This window comes from Betta splendens, chromosome 11 (genome assembly GCF_900634795.4).
Source record: "Betta splendens chromosome 11, fBetSpl5.4, whole genome shotgun sequence".
NCBI lineage: Eukaryota > Metazoa > Chordata > Actinopteri > Anabantiformes > Osphronemidae > Betta > Betta splendens.
Genome location: NC_040891.2, coordinates 15026934 through 15045848, shown reverse-complemented (window position 1 = coordinate 15045848; position 18915 = coordinate 15026934). Strand labels below are relative to the sequence as shown.

Here is an 18915-nt window from a genome sequence, read left to right as displayed (position 1 = left end):
TGTTTGGTTCTGGCACAAAAACAACCTGCTTGGGTTGAAGTGGTGGTTTGGGTTGAAAGCTTTGGTTCGTCCTCGATCACCGTGAAAAGAAAGCAGAGATGATGAACAGTGGAGACTGTGGCGACCAGATGTTTTCATGTGTCGTGAGCGTCCTCTAACAGCAAGAACCACCAAGAGTCAAAGTATAATAATATTATATCTGGAAGTGTAAACATGTAAACAGATCCGGTTTCCAGCTGTGACCACACACAGGGTCACAGACTTCCCCTGAAGGCCACATACATGAAAGTCTGTGAGATCCAGTGACTAAGCCACATGTCAACATCAAGGTCAGAGCAGGTCAGAACAGGTCAGAACAGGTCACAGACCAGAAGCAGCAGCTCTAAACCACAGCGTATGAACCATGTCTCTGCTCAAACACAGTGACAGTATTTATTAAGAAGGTGCAGGATCAAAATCACACCAGTGTAAATAGAAAAGTTTATTATTTACTTCATGTGTAAAACTGAAAAAACTTTCATTCAAACATTCAAAATGTATAAATAGCTATACAATTTCTTACAGTACATAATAATACACTTAATATTACTTATGCAAAAATATTACGATTATTATATTATTATGTTATTATATAAAATATTACCCATCAAAGCTGCGACGCCAGCGCCTCAAACTGAGTGGAAAAGTAAAAAAGCTCATTATCTAAATACAGTAGTTTATACCAAAACAAATAACATTCTAAATTGCATCTGAGGATTTCACTCCTGAGGATCAGCCTGAGTGTAAACAATGAAGGCAGAGAAGGCCACAGGTGAAGGAAAGAGCTCCTCAGCAGCAGAAGCTTCCAGTTCATCAAACCAGAGAAACCAGTGTGTATCTAAGGACTATGTATATAAACTATAAACATGTATGAAGTTTGAAGAACACGGATGCCGTTGATCTTCAAGGCAGCGTTCAAACCTGCCCAGCTTTGCACCCTGAGCTCCAGGAGCCCGTTTCTGGAGGAATGGGTGGAACCTCATCGACCCGAAGCCGCCGCCATGGCTCCACAGCCTCGCTGGGTGGAAATAACCACGTCACAGTGGTTCTGCAGCTCCACGCCAGCGCTTAGTGTCAGAATTGTCTCTCAAGAGTCCGCAGCACCTGCTTTGACCAGTAGCAGAAAGTCTGCAACTGTTGAGCAACCTGGGCGGAAACATTGAGGCCGTCGAAGGTCGTGGACACGAGAGGGAAGGAAGGAGGCGGAGGCGGCGACTGAGGAAGCTCCTCGTTGATCTGAAGTCAGAGGACAAACAGCTGATTCACATGCTATCACTCTGTACCAAGGCTGACTCTTGTTTATTCTCATCAACTACTGAATGAACTCGGCTCTGACTTCCTGTCTGACCTGTTGAAGCGACGCACTGAGGCGGTCGGACAGAGTGTGGAGCTGAGCGCTGGCGCCCCCTGTTGACTTGGAGGGCATGCCCACGCGGTCCTGGGCCGTCTTCAACCAGGCCACGTACACTTTGAAGGACTGAGTGTAGACGTAGAGCTGAGCGAGGGACTCGTTGAGCTGTGGGAGAATCGGTGAGAGTCAGAACCACCAGCAACATTCCTACCGTCAGTGGGAGAATTCCAATAAACGCGGGGTCACCTTCAGCGCGGTGAAGTCAGCAGCGGTGTGGTGGAAGCGAGGAAGTCCCTGCAGCGGGAGCTGCGTGACTGCAAGGGCTTGGACTTCAGTTTCATTCTGTCGACAAACAAACAGGCAGCTTAGAAGAAGCGGCGCTGCGGACGCTTGCATCGTCACAGCCTCTGGTCTCACCAGACTGTGGAGCTCCTTGCTGAACCTGAGCAGCAGATCCACCTCCAGCTCCATGGATCCCAGCGTGGCGCGGAGGGAGGGGCCGAGCGTGGGACGAGACGCGGAGCCCACGAGCAGATGCGCCAGCAGCAGCAGGTGGAGGAGGCGCGCGGCTGCGAAGACAAGAGGACGGCCGTTAGCCGCGAGCAGCAGAACCAGAACCCCCCGGCCACGGCCCGGTCATCGGCCCAGCCGGACTCTCCAACGCCTCTGCCGATGAGCAAGGCAGCAGGACGGCGGTTAGACGGCTGAGCCACTGACCCAGATCAGCTGTGTGTGACTCAGCTAAAAGCGTGAAGCTGCTGGGCCTTTATCTGCAGCCTCCTTCTGGGCCACGGCCCACGGAAGCTTTGATGCCTTATCGAGGCGTCAGAACCAGCCTCTGCGTGCTCTGCTCTCACACGCTGCTTCCGCTGCAGGGCTGAGGCTGATTTATGTGGCGTACGAAGGTTCAGAGGTGAAATGGGTCAGGTGCTGATATTTAATACGCCCGTATCTGTGATGGCAGGTGATGAGTCAACTCACACTAAGCAGCAGAAACCAGCAGCATCCACTGACACATTTAGGTTTTCCTGACTTCAAATGAAGCCCCAGCGCTAACGGATGCAGACGAACCCGTGCGGACCGGTAGCTGGGTCGATGCACCAACCTGATGAGCTGGAAACATCAGCTCAGCCACACGTCACCACGCTGTTTGTTCTAACGAGAATCAATCCCACGACTCAGCGTTTCTGTGTATGTTGCGCTTTACAAAACTCAATCAGGGGATTTTGTGCGTTTAGGTGAATCAGAGAAAAACTGGCCTAAAGCCACTTCTCTGCGTTTCTGCTAATGAATAGAACTTTTACCAAACTCAATCCGCCGCTCGTGTTCCCTGTCATCTATAATCGTGTTTGCCGTTCAGTTGGGCAGGAATGCGGTTATTAGACGACTTATCCTTCGGGGAATGTCTGCCCTCGAACACCAGCCGCCTCCTGCTGCCGCTCCAATAATAAAGCCGGTTCTGGCAGCAAAAGCAAAACAAAGAGCTTCTCTAAAATTAGAAAAATCCAGGGTGTGCTATTTGTGAGCGTGAGGGCGCTGACGTCCTGTTTGGGCGATTAGGAAGCAGAAGGTCTGAGCAGCAGCTTTCAAATTCTAATTCACCCACTGGAATGTTCAACTTCAAAATCCCCTAAAGCTGCTGGTTTTATCTCCGTTATCACTGATGATCTTTATTCAAGGAAATATCACACAAGTCAAGATGACGTCTGTGACCGAATCCTCTGCTGAATGTGAGATCAGGAAGCAGGAATGAGAGGAATGCTTCTCACGGGCCGTTGGAAAGCGGCCCCTGAATCACGCTCAGCGTCCGGTTGACACCAGCTGCAGCAGAAAAGGACTAAGTGCGTTTAGTGGGAAAAAGCCCAGCAATCCTGCTGCAGCTGCAACTGTTCCCACAGCGAGTCGGGGGAGCAGCCCGTACTAATTAGAGGCCGTGGATCCACCACGTGGAGGATTAACCCTCTCATCCTGAAAGGTCAATGGCCGCTGCTCCAGTCCAGTCGCTTTGACAGACAGAATCAGTACTCGTCATCCCTGTCTGAGTCAGATCAACGGTTCAATCAATGGATCTGCTGCAGGTGGAGCCGATAACTTAATAACAAACATATTGGTGGAACCACAACGCGTAAATCACCACTTGTTCTACTCAGCCGTCCACATCTGTTAAACCACATCTAATGAGCCAGAAATGTGTGTTATGTTCAGAGGCGGTAGGAAAGAGCGCTGCGATCAGCAGGAAGTCAGCGGATGGAACAGCGCTCATCGAGGTCCGACGTCAGAGGGGGAGGGAGCTGCAGCAGCACATGCAGCTCCCCACAGCTTCCGCCGCGTCCACGCCGTCGGCCCCGAGCGTCCGCGCCTTTCACTTCTGCCCTAAAGACCTCCGGATGAACCCTGCACGCATGAGAGAGCGCTTCCTCAAAAGCAGCGGTTCTGAGCAGGTGCAGCCATGAACGGAGCCCAGAGCTTCACTTTCCCAGTTTACAGCTATGACACGACGCTCCTGAAGGCGTCGGCAGCGATAGACGACCAAAACCCGAGCTGGAATCAGTGCGACGTGCGTCTCCTACATCAGAGTTCAGTCCAGCTGCCAGTGAGCAGAGACTTTAGGTCAAGTGTTCCTGAAGGCATCAGGAGAACTCACAGGGTCATGTTTTAGCAGGCTAAAACATGAGTAATTGTATATCATGCCCGAGCTGCTCTGTCCTGATCAGCTCTTCTCTATTGGAGGTAATTACATGTTCAGGTGTTTCCTGACGCAGCCGACAAACAAATTAAAGCAAATCTCCCTCATTGTTCAGTCACCACAACAGAATCCACTACTTAGGTCCGTTCAAGTCTCTTCAAGTGTGTTTTGATGTGATGAGCTGGACGCGGCCTCTCTTTGCAGAAGCTGTGAGCTTGTTCTCATCCCAGCAGCTCTGCAGGCGACGAGCGTCACCTCCAGCTCCGCGTGCATTCACGCGGTCAAAGCCGCTTTTCCCCCTTTGTTTGATTTGAGTGTGACCCCCTGACGTCACACGGCTGAAAATAGCCCTTTTTACAAAGGCAGCGGCCGAGCGGTTTTAGCAGCAGACGAAGCCGTTTCTTCAGAAGTCGATTCTTCAGGGATCGATCTCGGGGAAATATGCAGTGGACTCACGCCTGACTCACGGCGGGAGGACGGCAGAGGGAGGACACAACTCCAGCTGTGGTAAACGGCGCTCAGGACGTCTCTTTCCCCAAGTCAGAACTTACCGTTTTAACAACAGTCAGAAAACTGAGCCTCAGGTTCCTGAAGAACAAGATCCAGACGCACGACGGACGGCGGTCTGGAGCAACAGGCTGAACCTCCAGCATCCAGAACATCTGGATCCTGGAGGTTCCGTCAGGTGGGTCAAACTTTAAGCCGCACTTCAGAACAGAGAATCGGATCCGTTTGGCTGCATCAGACTCGGGTCAAGCGTTCATCACAATGAACACAATAAGCTGGTTGGGATCAAGGTTCGGTCCCACGCGGCTGAGTTCGGGTCGGGTTCGTCCTTCAGTGCATGAACAGTCTGATCTAGCTCTGGTCTCATTGCTCTGAGTCTAAGTGCCTCTGGTGTGGTCTCAGTGAGAAGCTGACACAAGTAACGGCTTTAGTCACATCCTGAACGTTAGTGATGGAAACAAACCAAACACTCGCTTCACTCGAGTTTTCATTCATTCACTCATTCATTCCTACTCAGTGAAAGTAAAAGCACTTTTACTGTACACATGCTGCCCCCCATCCACCACACACACACACACACACACACACGCACACACACACACACACACACACACACACACACACACACACACACACACTCAGCCTCTGTGGAAGTAAACTAACTTACAGTTCATCTTTCTTCTTTTTCTGCTGTGATAAACAGACGTCCTTCTGTGTCCACTGTGTGTGTGTTTGTGTAGACAACATAGAGTTTCCCTTTTTATAGGGTTGTATGACACATCACCTGAGTCATCCTTCATCATCACTAGACACCCACTCTGGACCACCTCCCCACACCCCCCTTTTGGCCCCCGTCATTAGAAAAAAATCTCACGTTTCTTTGTGTGATTGACTCTGAATGGAAATCACAAACAAACAAATGGAAAACTCTGCTTTAAAAGGTTTGTGTCTAATGTGTCGTCACCTCATCCACACTTTACAGAACAAACTGCATTGTCGCTGGTGTACACCAACACTGGGACTGATGCCAGGAAGGAAAAACTACGAAGAAGAAAATGCAGATTTTTATCTGCTGAGATGATGACTTTGTTCATCTGAGCAAAAATGACACCGAAAATGGTGGAAAAAAGTGTGGATGAGGCCACGAGACGACACATGTGCGGCTGGTGTGCTGCTCCACTGGTCGCCGACCAGCGCTCAGACTGGTGACAAACCGGTCCAAGAAGGAAACTGCTCCTATCACACTCGCTTCCTTTGTCACCTTCGCTGCTCGCACCTTCTGAGGGAATTTCTAGAGTTTCCTGGCAAAGAACACGTAAGCGAGTCAATTAGCTTCTCTGGAAATCTGAGCTCCTTCTAATGAAGATTACATTTATTTGGAAAACGGTCGAAAAGAGTCAAAAGCTGCCGCTGGACAGAACAAGGGGTCAGAGTCATCCTGTCCTGCTGACGTCCTCGACCTCCCTGAGCTCAGGCTGAGCTGCTCCTCAGATTAACGTGAGGAGGCGTTCAGGGGCCGAGGAGCCGGAGGCGTTCAGGGGCTGTGGATTCGGAGGCGTTCAGGGGCCGAGAAGCCGGAGGCGTTTAGGGACAGAAGTGTTCGGGGTCGAGGAGCTGGAGGCGTTCAGGGGCTGGAGGCGTTCAGGGGTCGAGGAGCCGGAGGCGTTCAGGGGCAGAAGCATTCAGGGGCCGAGGAGCTGGAGGCGTTCAGGGGCAGAAGCGTTCAGAGGCCGTGGATTCGGAGGCGTTCAGGGGCAGAAGCGTTCAGGGGCAGAGGAGCCGGAGGCGTTCAGGGCCAGAGGAGCTGGAGTCGTTCAGGGGCTGGAGGCGTTCAGGGGCCGAGGAGCCGGAGGCGTTCAGGGGCCGAGGAGCCAGTCCAGGCTGACGAGTCGAAGGCAGAGCCGTACCGGGGTGGATGAAGCAGCCCCAGACCAGCGCAGGGCTGTGGGCAGGTTTCTCAAGAACCTTCAAACCGCTCCTTGTGGAGGAGGCTGTTGAATGTGACGTTTCTGCTTATATATGATGCTGAGTCTGTTCAATAGGTTCAATAGGTTAAAGCTGAGTCACTTTGACGTTTGGAGTTTGACTTCTCCAACTGCAGCGTCAGTGGGTTAAATGTGCATGTGTCGACGGCAGAGTTTCCAAGAAACTTGTAGTTTCCTGCTTCTGCTGAACTGGTGATATTTGAGCGTCCACCGACCAGAACACGGAGTCTACAACAGAACGCGGCCTGCTCCTGAACGCCTCCGGCTCCTCTGCCCCTGAACGCCTCAGGCTCCTCTGCTCCTGAACGCCTCAGGCTCCTCGGCCCCTGAACGCCTCAGGCTCCTCTGCCCCTGAACGCCTCCGGCTCCTCGGCCCCTGAACGCTTCTGCCCCTGAACGCCTCCGGCTCCTCTGCCCCTGGGGGAGACGCGCCGGAAGCGCCTCCATGGCTGCGTTTCCTGTTTACAGCTCCTCCTCCACGCTCTCAGAAAAGCTGCCACGCTGCTGCTCAGAGAGGCCTCTATGACATCAGTTCGCAAACGCTTCCTCCTTGCTTTCCTTTCCCCCCGTCTGTGTTTGTGGAGCGGGAAAGTGGGGAATGATGCAGCTGCGAACAGAGGCACGGGTTTCATGCAAATGAGCGGCTGCAGACTTTTCCTTTTCACACAAACGCTTTCATCTCCTTCAGCCGCTGTGAAGATCAAAGAACTGACAAACGAAGAAGTAATGAGAACATTCAGGGGCCGAGGAGCCGGAGGCACACACACACACACACACACACACAAAGACACAAAGACACACACACACACAAAGACACAAAGACACACACACACACACACAAAGACACACACATACACACACACACAAAGACACACACACACACACACACACACACACACACACACACACACACACAAAGACACACACACACACACACACACACACACAAAGACACACACACACACACACACACAAAGACACACACACACACACACACACACACACACACACGCACACACACACACACGCACACACACACTGAAGGATACATGATTCAACTTCTACCTGCAGGAACCTTATTTTAGGGAACATGAGGAACAGACTAAACATCTGAGGTTAAAGTTCACACCTCTGTCAGACACAGACTCTCCTTCTGAATGAACGAGGGTTTGACTCCGTTCAGACGGAAGCGTTTCGCCCTCATGGATTCGTTCCTCTGGCCGTTTGCCCGCGTCGCTTTGACACAGATGTGAATATTTGTTTAACCGCTGTGGTTTCAAAGCCTCAGTCTAAAGTGGCAGTAATTAAGGCTGCAGGAATCCAGCTCCACGCGGCTCCCTATAGAACAGAAGCCAAGCGTGGAGTCAAAGCACTGACTGAAGTGAACCACGTGTCTGCGCTTCCTGGGGAATTTCTCGAGGACTGAGCCTTGTCTGGGACGTGACTGATCTCATGCGAGCTGTTTTCTACTTTCTTCATATATGAAGAATTAAGTTCTGCACTTTTTCCTGATAAATGAGACGACAGTGGTGTTTTGATCAGCGTTGTGTCTCTTTACAGACACATTTATCTCATTCAGCATCTCTTTATTGTGTCTTTTATCCTGGTTTTGATCACAGCTGCAACCACGGCCTAAACATTCTTCTCTCCGACGCCAGAAGCAACATGTGTCAGGTGACGGTGCTCCACCCAAGTGAACTCTGCCTCCCCCCGATTATGTTTACACAGTATTTGGTCTTAATCCATTCAGAAACGTCTCAGAGGTTGTTGGGTGCGTGGAGGGAGAACCGATCCTCAGCTCAGGTCTTATCAGCAAAGGTGGAGGATGCTCCACAGACACAGACGGAGGGGAACGGATAGAAAGTAGGCGAAATCCGGAATGTGGGCGTTTGGGAAATGATGACAGCTAGCTAAGGTGCTACGTTCAGCGTTATTGTGGTTAGTGCTGGGTAACGGGTGGGGGGTTCAGGTTACATTCAGCTAACACAATACCGCTAGCTATTTGCTAAGTTATGCTCGCTAATAAATCTAAATCCAAAACTTCGATCCTCCCGTCGGAACAACAACTGCTCAACAGCGCCCCCACTGACTGTTGGTTAAATCATCTGAGCCGTGATCAACCTTACGAATCAATGACAGCGACCTACTGCACCTATTCACCGCTGCCAGCAGGGTTAGGGTTAGGGTACTAGATGGGGCTAGATGGGCACCTACCGGCCCATACGTATGGGCTGATAACCACTGATAATGACCATTGAATGGCGTGATAACGCCCGAGGCCGCTGCTGCAGCAGGGCTGTAGACATCTTCAACAGATGTTTGGAACCAAAGCCACGAGAAACATTTCAGAATATTTGTAAAGCAGTTATTTTTGTCTTGGTCCATTTTTACCTCAGACAGAAACATGCGACCGGCTGAAAACGCTTCACGCCATGGAACTGTTCTGTTTCAACTGTTTCAAATATTTAAGGATTAATTACACTGAGGACAGAGGGACCGCCCCCCGCGCAGCGCTGACGTTGACCTCTGTCTTTGAATCCACAGTGAGAAACTCCAGAACCAGAGACGAGCTCAAAGATTAAACACAAACCGAGTTTCAGATTCACAGGAAAAGAGAACAGACTCCACCTTAACTGACTTCAGTGGCTTAGAAACAGTAGAAACAACATTTATTTATGACTTAGAGTAAGTGTTTCATGAACTTTGACCCTAAAACTTCACCTCTACAAACTGAAGCAGCCAATTGAGCAGATCTGCTCAGCAGCAGGTTCACTGAAGGTCAGAGGTTCTGACCTCACTCTGATAGGAATCTGTTAATGAACCGTTCCTTCCTGCTTCCTGCTTCATCGTGAGGGTTCAAACCCAACGCCTCCAACAGGCCGCGCGGGAGACGTGTAACCACGACAACGGCGCAGCATCAGCCAGAACTGGGACGTGGTCCAAACAGATGCTTGAATCTGTGAGAGAGAGAAAAACAGGACGTTGGCCCAAAAACCTGCAGGTTAAACGTTCACTCAACAAATGAACGGAACACGTCAGAGCCACAAATGAGTGGCTCGTTTCGGGCAGCAGAGCAATATTTTGTGGTCATTAACATGGTTGTGGTGAGATGTGTTAGAGAAAGTTCTGACCTCACTCTGAGCGGGTCGGTGTCACAATCACTGTGATGACTGGAGGTCTGAGCTCATCCTGAAACCAGCCTGTTTCAAACTGCAGAGTCAGCGTACGGTTGTAGGGTGACTCAGCAGGACTGGGGACGTTGGAGAGCATGACTCAGCGTGGGCTGATGCTGCTGCAGCGCTGTGAGGGCCGTTCTGCCCCAACACAAACCCGACAGCGACAGGACGGGAAGAACCAAGCAACAAACCACAGCCCCGACAGCAGCCGTTCCCTCGTGTGACATCAGGTGAAACTCAAGCTGAATGTGACACATTATTTTGCAAGTGAGTACTTTTTTTGCAGCTTCTCACTTTATTTGCTTCCTTCAAGTAATAAATGGGTTTTATTTCCCAGAATCGCTGTGTTTTTCCAGAGAATGAGACAAATTTCCCCGTGTGCCTGTCGTAAAACCCTGCTGAGTGAGGCTCCTTCAGATTAAAAGCAGCCCTTCACATTAAGACGCGTCATTGATTTCTTTTACACGTAGCTTCCTGTTCGTTTCCTTTTGGCCTCTTTAGCCTCATTTGATCTTTGCTGCTGTTCCCGTCACCTTCTCAGCTGAACTCCCCAGCATTACATAAGCAACCGAAAACTCTTCCTCCACTTCATGCTGCTCTTTCCTGAAACTATATTCTGACCCAGTTTGATATAAAACAATCATTCTGATCTATAATTAGAGCGTCTCACTGAGTTTCCGACGGCCTTTAAACAAAGGCTCCTTGTTTTGCTCTGCTCCACGTTGAGACAAGTTCAACTGTTTGCTTTAATACTTTACTGAACAGAAAAATCCCCTTCGGACCGAGTCGCGCTGAAACAAGTTGACCGTACGTCTGAACTGCTTTACTGAGTCCGACACGTTCATCACCTCAAAGGGAAATAAATCAGTGTCAGGAGGAAGAAATGGAGCAAAGTCAGCAAAGAAACTGGAGCGAGTCAATGTTCAGCGATGCAGCTTTTACTCCACTACAGCAAAACTCAAAAAAAAGTGTTACCAGAACTGTCACTGTTTTCAGTGATCGGACTAAATATTGTGTGTAATAATACGCAGTTTGTGAATATTCATTCTAAACCTGCCGCTGTAAGAGTTCGTGAAGCTACTGGTTCTGCAGCTCATTGCGTGTGTTGCTTCTTTAACCAAAGCCACTCAGGTGTGACTGAACACAGATGCTGCTCACATCATTAGGATCAAAAAGGTGATTTATTTCAATAGTTCCATTAAAAAAGTAAAACCTTTGATTCACATACATGCTGGTGTATTTTAAATGTTAATTTCTTTTAATTGTGATTTTTAATTGTTTATTGGGTACAGTTCAGACAAGGTGCGGCTCAGGTCCAAAAACAAGCAAGATTGTCACCACGGCAGAGGTACAGACACGGATCCGACAGGTCTCAGGAGAACGAGGGTCATGAACGGGATCGAGCTCGGAGGTGAGCAGACACGGTACCGCTGAGTGGTGAGAACTGGGGCTCATATGCTGGTGAGTGATGACTAATGACAGCATGTGTGCGTGATGAGAACCGGGGATGACATGAAACAGCTGTGGTATGAACAGCACAGGAAGTCCTTCAAAATAAAACAGGAACTTGAACAAACTGAGACAATTATGACTAAAACTAATGAAGACCACTTCAGTATCTCAGAAAATTGGAATATTACTTAATAAAGGAAAACTCCCCTATTAGTCCCACAGTGGGGAAACGTGGTCTCTGCCTGAGACCCATCGCTCTGCGGAGCCGTCAGCTGCCACATGGTCTCACTGGACGCCGCTGAGGAACCTTTGCCTTCAGAGACGGACGCTCCTGCTGAGCACAGGCACAGACGCCTCATGTTAGCCTCATGTTAGCCTCATGTTAGCCTCATGTTAGCCTCATGTTAGCCTCATGGGCTCCTCTGCCTTCCCAGCAGCAGTGCAGTGGGCCGGCCCGTGGCACCGCTCAGCTGTTCTGAGCCCAGGTTGCTCTTGGCCTTCAGCTCCGCTGCATTGTTGGCTCTGCCATGTCGCACGCTCCTCCAGATGTAGAGCTGCAGAGGGGCTTAACTCAAGGAATGCGGCGGCTGAAGCCCACGTATGCACACGTCTGGGGGTCGGGGCTGCTGAAGCACCCACCAGCTGCAGTCCACTCCTGGTGAATCTCCCCCACAGTTTGAACAGTTTGTTCCACATTCCTTCCTCTCAGGGTGCGATGATCTATGCTTGAACACCTCCAGTCTCTTCTGCCCCTGCACCTCGCTGTTATCGTGCCTGGACCCAGGGTTCTGAACAGCCGGCTCTGTTGTCACGACCTTCTTCCCTCCTTGTGGGGTGTCAGCGGTCCTCCCTGTGACTGTGGATCCTACAGAACCAGGCTGAGACACCATTTAAAGGCGTTTGGAGTCAAATGCTGATCAGAGTGTGGCACCAGGTTCTTCAATATTCAACCTTTTCACAACATTCTAACTTTCTAATATAGTGAATCTGCGGTTCAACATTACATTAATGAATTGATATAATATACAAGTTTTACTTTCTGATTCTGATGATATTCTAACATATATGAGCACCTGTAGTAGAGACACCTCTGGCTGCAGCCGAGGGCTGAGTCTCTACAGACTCCAGGCTGACGCTGCTCCTCAGTGCTGCCCCCTGTTGGCAGCTACGCAGCAGCTGCTGACGCTTTACTGCTTCAACACCTACAGGCAGTTCAGGATTGATTCACAGTCTCATTGAATGAACATGCGGCACAGAACAACCGATCGTTTTACTTCTGTTCATCCCCTCACTGTTTTATTTGTACAATCAGAAGATGTTAGGATTCTTTGACAGTTTCTCCAGTGGTTCACTTTCAACTCACTGACAGTGACTCAGTAACAAAACAAGTAGCTGAAAAACTATTAACACTCATATAACATTTACAGTTAGAACTCTACAGAGAAGAAATGAATGAAGCCAGAGAAAACATCAGGTCCAGTTCGGCTGCTGCTGATTTCCTGCAGTGTTCTCATAGTCTGAAGAATCAGAGGACGGCGTCGTTTTAGGCCGTCGAGTCTGAAAAGAAAGAAAAATCCACAGTTCCACTTCGTTTACTATCATTATCCTACAATAACCTGAAGTCTCTATACAAGGTAGAAAGAAACTTTACATAACTGAGACATTTAAATCTACTGACTCCTCATTCTTATACTTCACTTCCTCCTTCTACTGACATGGGGTTAAACTAAGTGTGTGAAAACACCTGGATCTGGTCGTAGTCAGAGGACGCGGCGCAGCTGCACGTCTGCAGGCGGACGTAGGTGTCCTCCTCCCTCTGCTCCTCCCTCTGCTCCTCCCTCTGCTCCACCTTCTGCTCCACCCTCTGCTCCACCTTCTGCTCCACCCTCTGCTCCACCTTCTGACAGGAGACATTCTGATAGCGGAACAGCTTCCTTCACAAACACATTTAGAAACATGGGCAACGTTCTGCTGCTTACCTTCAGCCTCCTGGACAGACTGGACAGGGAGCGAGAGACACGGAAGGTTAGTCAGATGAATGAATGAATGAATGAATGAATGAATGAATGAATGAATGAATGAATGAATGAATGAAGCAAAGCCAGCAGCTGAAGCAGCGACCAAAGAGCAAAGAAAACAATGAGCATCATCACAGGAAGAGGAGGAGCCAGAGCTGCTGCAGCCTTTTAGCCTCAGTCTGAGCCTCAACGTGTTTAACATGAGAAAACAGAGCAAAGCTGCAAACTAATGCCTATTCTGACCTTCTGTGCTTGAAAACAATCCCAGTAACTGTGATGATGTAGAGAACCAGCATCACTCCTGACACGATGTAGTGATAAATGAATGAATACTCAGAGGAACCTGGACCGGGGATCAGGACAGAAACCAGAGGTTACAAACAAACAAACAGCTTTTGTTTTTGCAGCGTTGGCCTTTGTGGCTCTGCTCCACCCACAACCACTAAAACCTGCTGCTCATGTAACTCTGCTGCTTTACGCAACGCCACCAGCTGTGCTTCACAGCGTTACGCAACCTTCATGTTCAACCAGAACTCGGCCTCACCTGAAGCACCGCTGACCTCCAGAGACACGGGCCTGGACCTCTGGGAGCCCCTGGAGGTGTGGGCCTCACAGAGATAAAGCCCTCGGTCCCTCTGGTTCACTGGTAGAACCACAGTTTCTCCCTTCACCCATCGCAAGCATCTGATGAGGGAGACGCATTAAATACCATGAACCTCTACAAAAACCCCATTTCTCTGTAATGTCGCTGATGGTCTCACGTTTCCACCGTCGTCTCTGTACCAGATGTAGCGGCTCACAGCTGGATTAGCGTCACTGGAACATGTGAACGTCACAATGCGTCCTTCAGGAACGGGACCTGATGTGGAGAGCGTCGCCACAGTGAATCTGGGAGCATCTGCAGGAAACAGACAGAAATGCAAGATGTCTGAGGTGCACGCTGATATGAGACTGAGACAAACAGACTGGAAGCTAGAAGTGTTCAGGAAATAATGGGATGTTTCTCACAGAGGACGTTGAGTCTCTGCGTTTGCACTGACGCCTCGGTGCTGCCGCCCTTCGTCAGCGGGTAGGAGACGGAGCAGCTGAGGTTCTGCTGGTGATGGTCGGCGGAGGCGACGAAGGTGAGGGTGGACGTCATCGTCACGTGTCCGTCTGCGCTCTGGGTCACGGTGATGATAAAATGAGCGCGCGTCTGAAAGCAGCTGGTGCAACGTCAGCCAGCGTTCAATGAGGCACCTGAAGCACGTGAGTGTCCTCCTGCCTGGAGCCGTGGGGGGGCGGCCAGCGGAGGGTGGGGGGCAGCCAGCGGAGGGTGGGGGGCAGCCAGCGGAGGGTGGGGGGCAGCCAGCGTTCAATGAGGCACCTGAAGCACGTGAGTGTCCTCCCGCCTGGAGCCGTGGGGGGGCAGCCAGCGGAGGGTGGGGGCCGCAGGGGGCACGGCGCAGGGGCCCAGCACCGCAGCCGCACGGGGGCCCCGGCCGTCAGCACCCCCGCAGGGGTGAGCCGGGGGGGGAGGCGGGGCTGGAGGGGGAGGACGCAGTCTGAAGGCGCTCGGACCCAATAAAAGGCTCAGCAGGTGAACGGGCAGCGTCGCAGCTTCCTACCTCCCAGAGCCGCGATGGCGACGCCAGTGGCGAACGTGTACTTCACGTCGGGGCAGTTCAGCCGCAGGAAGTAGGTGTCGCTGTAATTCTTTGGGAAGCTGTGGAACATTGTGGTGCAGTTCTTCTGCGTCAGGTCACCGAGAACCTGCCCTGAAACAGTGTTCGGTCAACACAGCGTCGCTTCATGCCTTTGATGCAGAAATGTGACGGAAAGTTGAGTCCTGTCGTAAATTCACTCACAACTTTGACGTCCACAGTGAAGAATGAGATAAGGTAGAACCTACTTGTATGACGTTGGTGAAGGGGTGGAGAGCGTTGAGGACGACAGGTCCCGTCAGGTCCCCTTTCCTCCAGACGCCGCCGTCTGAGCAGCCCAGGATCTTTGCTTCCTGATCCCTCGGGACGCTGAAGCTGCAAGGGACGACGAGGCAGGAGCCGCCGACGCCCACGAGGCTCCGGGGCAGAGCCACGGCCCAGGACTCACACAGGGCGCCTGCAGAGTGGAAGCGAGTCAGAACCCGCCACGCCTGAGCCGTTCACGGAGGAACGTACCCAGCAGAACCAGCAGAAACCAGGAGAAAACCCGTAGCTACTGACCTGGATTCAGAGCGATGAGCAAAGCAACGGCTGCTACAGTGAAACCCATCTCAGCTGCATGAAGCAAACACAAACAGTCAGAGGGAGAAAAATCACACTTCACGTACCGAGAAAAGCACAATTAACTGATTAAACAACACAATTAACTGTTACTGTGCAGAAAATAGAATCTGTGACAAACTTGTCTTTACCTGTTAAACAACGAGAGGTTCGTTCAAAGCAAATCTGGGTTTGTGCAGAAAGAGGAAGTGTTGGAATAAAGAACAGTCCTGAATGTGAGTTTGTGTAAAACAGAAGCTTGAGCAAGTTTTAACAATTTCACACATGAGCATCGTTTCAACAGTAGATAAAGTCCAAAATCTCCTCATTTGGAGTTTGACCACTAGAAATAAAAGACACTTGTTGGAACCTCACATCCGTCACAAGTGTGAGCGAATGAATGGATTGAACCACTGGACACATTGTTTTTCTCCATTTGTCTATAGTTTCATGTTCAACAGATGAATAAAGAGGCATCAGACCTTGAATAAAAAAAAAAGGTTTATTACACTTTATAGCAGCATTAACTGATTGATTGATATTGTGAGAGAATTGTAGAGATTTTATTTGAACAATAGATCCAACATTCAACCACTAGATGGCAGAACATGAACATGATGAGAGCAGAACATGAACATGATGAGAGCAGAACATGAACACGATGAGAGCAGAACATGAACACGATGAGAGCAAAACATGAACATGATGAGAGCTGGACCTGAAGACTGACGCAAGAACACTAAAAACATGAGAACACCACAGAACAGCAGTAAAAAGTGAAGCTAAAGGAACAACACGCCTACAAAAAACATGGCCTTTCATTCCTTTATCTAATCTAAATCTAAAAGGATTTTTTTTCATATTTTACATCCATAAATTATTTCAAACCTTTCAGATAATAATGATATTTGTTTGGTGATTGATTATAAACATCCACCGAAAAAAATTCATTCTGACAATAATAAAGTAGACAAAAAGCATTTTGTCTTTGAAGAAAATAAAATTGTCTCAAAATTATTTACCTAAATTTACTAAAATAAACAGTTTGTAAATGTTAAATTCTAAATGAAAGTTTATGTGCTTTTGTCTTAAAGCAAAAAAAAGAAACATTTCAAACATGTAAATATCAGTTATCTTTATCATTGAAACTTGTGTGTTGTCATGGTTCAGCAGTGAAGTCTGACGGTTGCCGTGGTAACTGTGCTGTGCATCAGAAGTGAAACTCTAAAGATCTGTTTCCTCCAAAGCCAGAGTTTGACTAAAACGTGTTCTGTGTCTTTTCTGCAGTGGGTCGGGTCCAACCCACTGGTTCTGACTCCCTCCAGGAAAGAGCTGCAGCAGACGAGGCCACGCTGTGTCTGACGACAGGGGCTTCTCCTCCTCTTGTCACAAAGATTTTTTGTAGGTCTCTTTCCTGTTTTATGTTGTACATATCCTGTTCTGTGTCACACCAGGTCTTACTGTACGTTCACTTTACGTCCGGTCATTATCCTCCAGCTGCCACTAATCAGTAATCAGTCTCAGTATTAATTCGCCAGTGCTCAGATCGTCGTGTGTTCATCCCCTTTCCAGCGTTCTCTTGATTGTTAGCTCTGTGTTAGAACGTCTGTACCGTAGCCCTAGTTTGTGTCCGCCATCTCAGAACCTCGCCGGTGACACCTCTGTTGTCCTGAGCAGCTCACTGGTCCTGATCTAATGCTCAGCTTTGGCTGTTTTCATGTTAAGTCTATTTACTGATTATTTCATACAGTATTTTTTGTTTGTTTCCTGTTTTATTTCTCATTGGATTAAGAACTTGTCCAGGTTTCTGAAGGTACCAGTGCAGGTAGCTGGTGCTAGAACTGGCTTCACATCTGACAGACACGGACCATCCACCATGGATGTGGTTGTAATGTTTTTATACGCACACGCTGGTGCAGTGGGTTGCACTGTTGCCTCACAGCATGAAGGTCCTGGCTCGATTTCTGGGTGCCTTTCGGTTTGGCATGTTCTCCCTGTGTTCGTGTGGGTTCTCTCCAGGTTCTCTGGTTTCCTCCCACGGTCCAAAGACATGCCTTGGGTTCATTCTCACTCTCCATTGCCCATAAGTGTTTGTGAGTGTGTGTGAAGGGTTGTTGGTCTCTGTGTGGCCCTGCAATAGACTGGGGACCTGTTCAGGGTGCACGCTGCCTCTCGCCCTCAGCCTGCTGGAATAGGCTCCGCCCCCGAATGGGAAAATGGATAGATGATTTTTGTACATTCATAAGTGAGTATTGTAGCATTTTATTACTCTCTGTGTGTGTGTGTGTGTGTGTGTGTGTGTGTGTGTGTGTGTGTGTGTGTGTGTGTGTGTGTGTGTGTGTGTGTGTGTGTGTGTGTGTGTTCAGTATCCTCCAGCTGCATCAGTTCAGTTTCTGTTCATTTGACTGAGGAGGTTTTTTGTACGACGGTTTTTCACTGTGTGAACACATGCTGACTGTTGATAACATGAACACTCTGACAGTAATAAACTGCTGCATCTTCAGCCTGGACTCCACTGATGTTCAGAGTGAAGTCAGAGTTTGACCCACTGCCTGAAAAACGATCTGGAATCCCTGATGCTCGATAGGAAGATCTATCAATAAGGAGTTTAAGAGTTTCTCCATATCTCTGTTGGTACCAGGCTAAACAGTGGTAGCTGCTGTAAGTGTAAACATTCTGACTGGTTCTACAGCTGATGGTGACGCTTCCTCCCAGCGCGGCGCTCACTGCTCCAGGCTGAGTCACTGTGACCTGACCTCTGGACTCTGAGGACACACAGACAACAACATGAAGCAGCATCACGGTTCAGTGGCTTCACGTCACAGCTGGATTCTCTGGACTTTACCTGTGAAGCAGCAGCAGAGCAGAGTCCAGACGAGGACGGAGGTCAGAGTCATGGTGCTGATGAGGAGGATTTCTGTGTCTGCTCGTGATGAAGGACAGACGTCAGTCCTCCAGGGTTCAGCTCTCAGGACTATAAAGTCTCCCTGAGCAGTGGAGCATGAAGCAGCTGATGCAAAGAGGCTCAGTGGAAACACCAGTGGGAGGAAGATGATGATGAGGAAGAAACATGATCAATATTTAGATGATGACGAAGATGATGAATACAGTGATCAGAGTGGGTATGAAAAAATGTCATAAATATAATCTACATATTGCACAGATATCGCACAGAGCGAATGTCTGTATTAGCACTGATGCAGTGAGTGGTTTATCAGTTTGGCTGCATAAGGTACTTAACATTGTTAATATAATATATATATAATATGAAATAATCTGATCGCAGCAGGTAGGAAGGAACTACGATCAGTGGATTTGTTACTGTATGAACGTGTCATGCCTCTTGGTTTGTTTTTTGAATTTTATTTTGAAAGGTTATTTTTAAATAATTTTTACCTTAATACATATAAAACATAAATAACTCATTTAACATCAGTCAGTGTCAGTGTTTGTTGTAG

General features: G+C 49.2%; 2 protein-coding genes and 1 gene segment (V, D, J or C); 1 reads left to right on the top strand and 2 right to left on the bottom strand.

Annotated features, from left to right (window-relative positions):
• Window positions 1–505: 505 nt before the first annotated feature.
• On the bottom strand, window positions 506–2319 carry LOC114866018 (interleukin-11-like). The gene is made up of 4 exons (XM_029167600.3): window positions 1808–2319; window positions 1637–1732; window positions 1388–1555; window positions 506–1275 (listed from the first exon to the last, which is right to left on the bottom strand). Exons 1-4 carry the CDS (start codon window positions 1859–1861, stop codon window positions 1114–1116), a joined length of 480 nt encoding a protein of 159 aa, XP_029023433.2. The 5' UTR covers window positions 1862–2319; the 3' UTR covers window positions 506–1113.
• Window positions 2320–13089: 10770 nt separating this feature from the next.
• LOC121202615 (Ig kappa-b4 chain C region-like) overlaps window positions 13090–18915 on the top strand; it is a 7608-nt gene continuing 1782 nt past the window's right edge. The window contains 3 exon segments of the C gene segment in view: window positions 13090–13221; window positions 16745–17702; window positions 18150–18575. Coding sequence covers window positions 18509–18575 — 67 coding nt within the window.
• On the bottom strand, window positions 13221–17535 carry LOC114866191 (sialoadhesin-like). The gene is made up of 8 exons (XM_055512985.1): window positions 17529–17535; window positions 15419–15472; window positions 15106–15314; window positions 14822–14966; window positions 14454–14785; window positions 14223–14376; window positions 13976–14112; window positions 13221–13898 (listed from the first exon to the last, which is right to left on the bottom strand). Exons 1-8 carry the CDS (start codon window positions 17533–17535, stop codon window positions 13824–13826), a joined length of 1113 nt encoding a protein of 370 aa, XP_055368960.1. The 3' UTR covers window positions 13221–13823.

Excerpts from the sequence above, each read along its gene's own strand:
- LOC114866018 (XM_029167600.3), bottom strand. The coding sequence starts at position 1,861 with ATGGAGCTGGAGGTGGATCTGCTGCTCAGGTTCAGCAAGGAGCTCCAC. Across the intron at positions 1,733-1,807 it reads GCAAGGAGCTCCACAGTCTG|AATGAAACTGAAGTCCAAGC; the intron begins GTGAGACCAGAG and ends GTTTGTCGACAG. Across the intron at positions 1,556-1,636 it reads CTGACTTCACCGCGCTGAAG|CTCAACGAGTCCCTCGCTCA; the intron begins GTGACCCCGCGT and ends ATTCTCCCACAG.
- LOC114866191 (XM_055512985.1), bottom strand. Across the intron at positions 14,967-15,105 it reads CCTTCACCAACGTCATACAA|GTTCTCGGTGACCTGACGCA; the intron begins GTAGGTTCTACC and ends GTTTCAGGGCAG. Across the intron at positions 14,786-14,821 it reads CGCCATCGCGGCTCTGGGAG|CCTTTTATTGGGTCCGAGCG; the intron begins GTAGGAAGCTGC and ends TCACCTGCTGAG.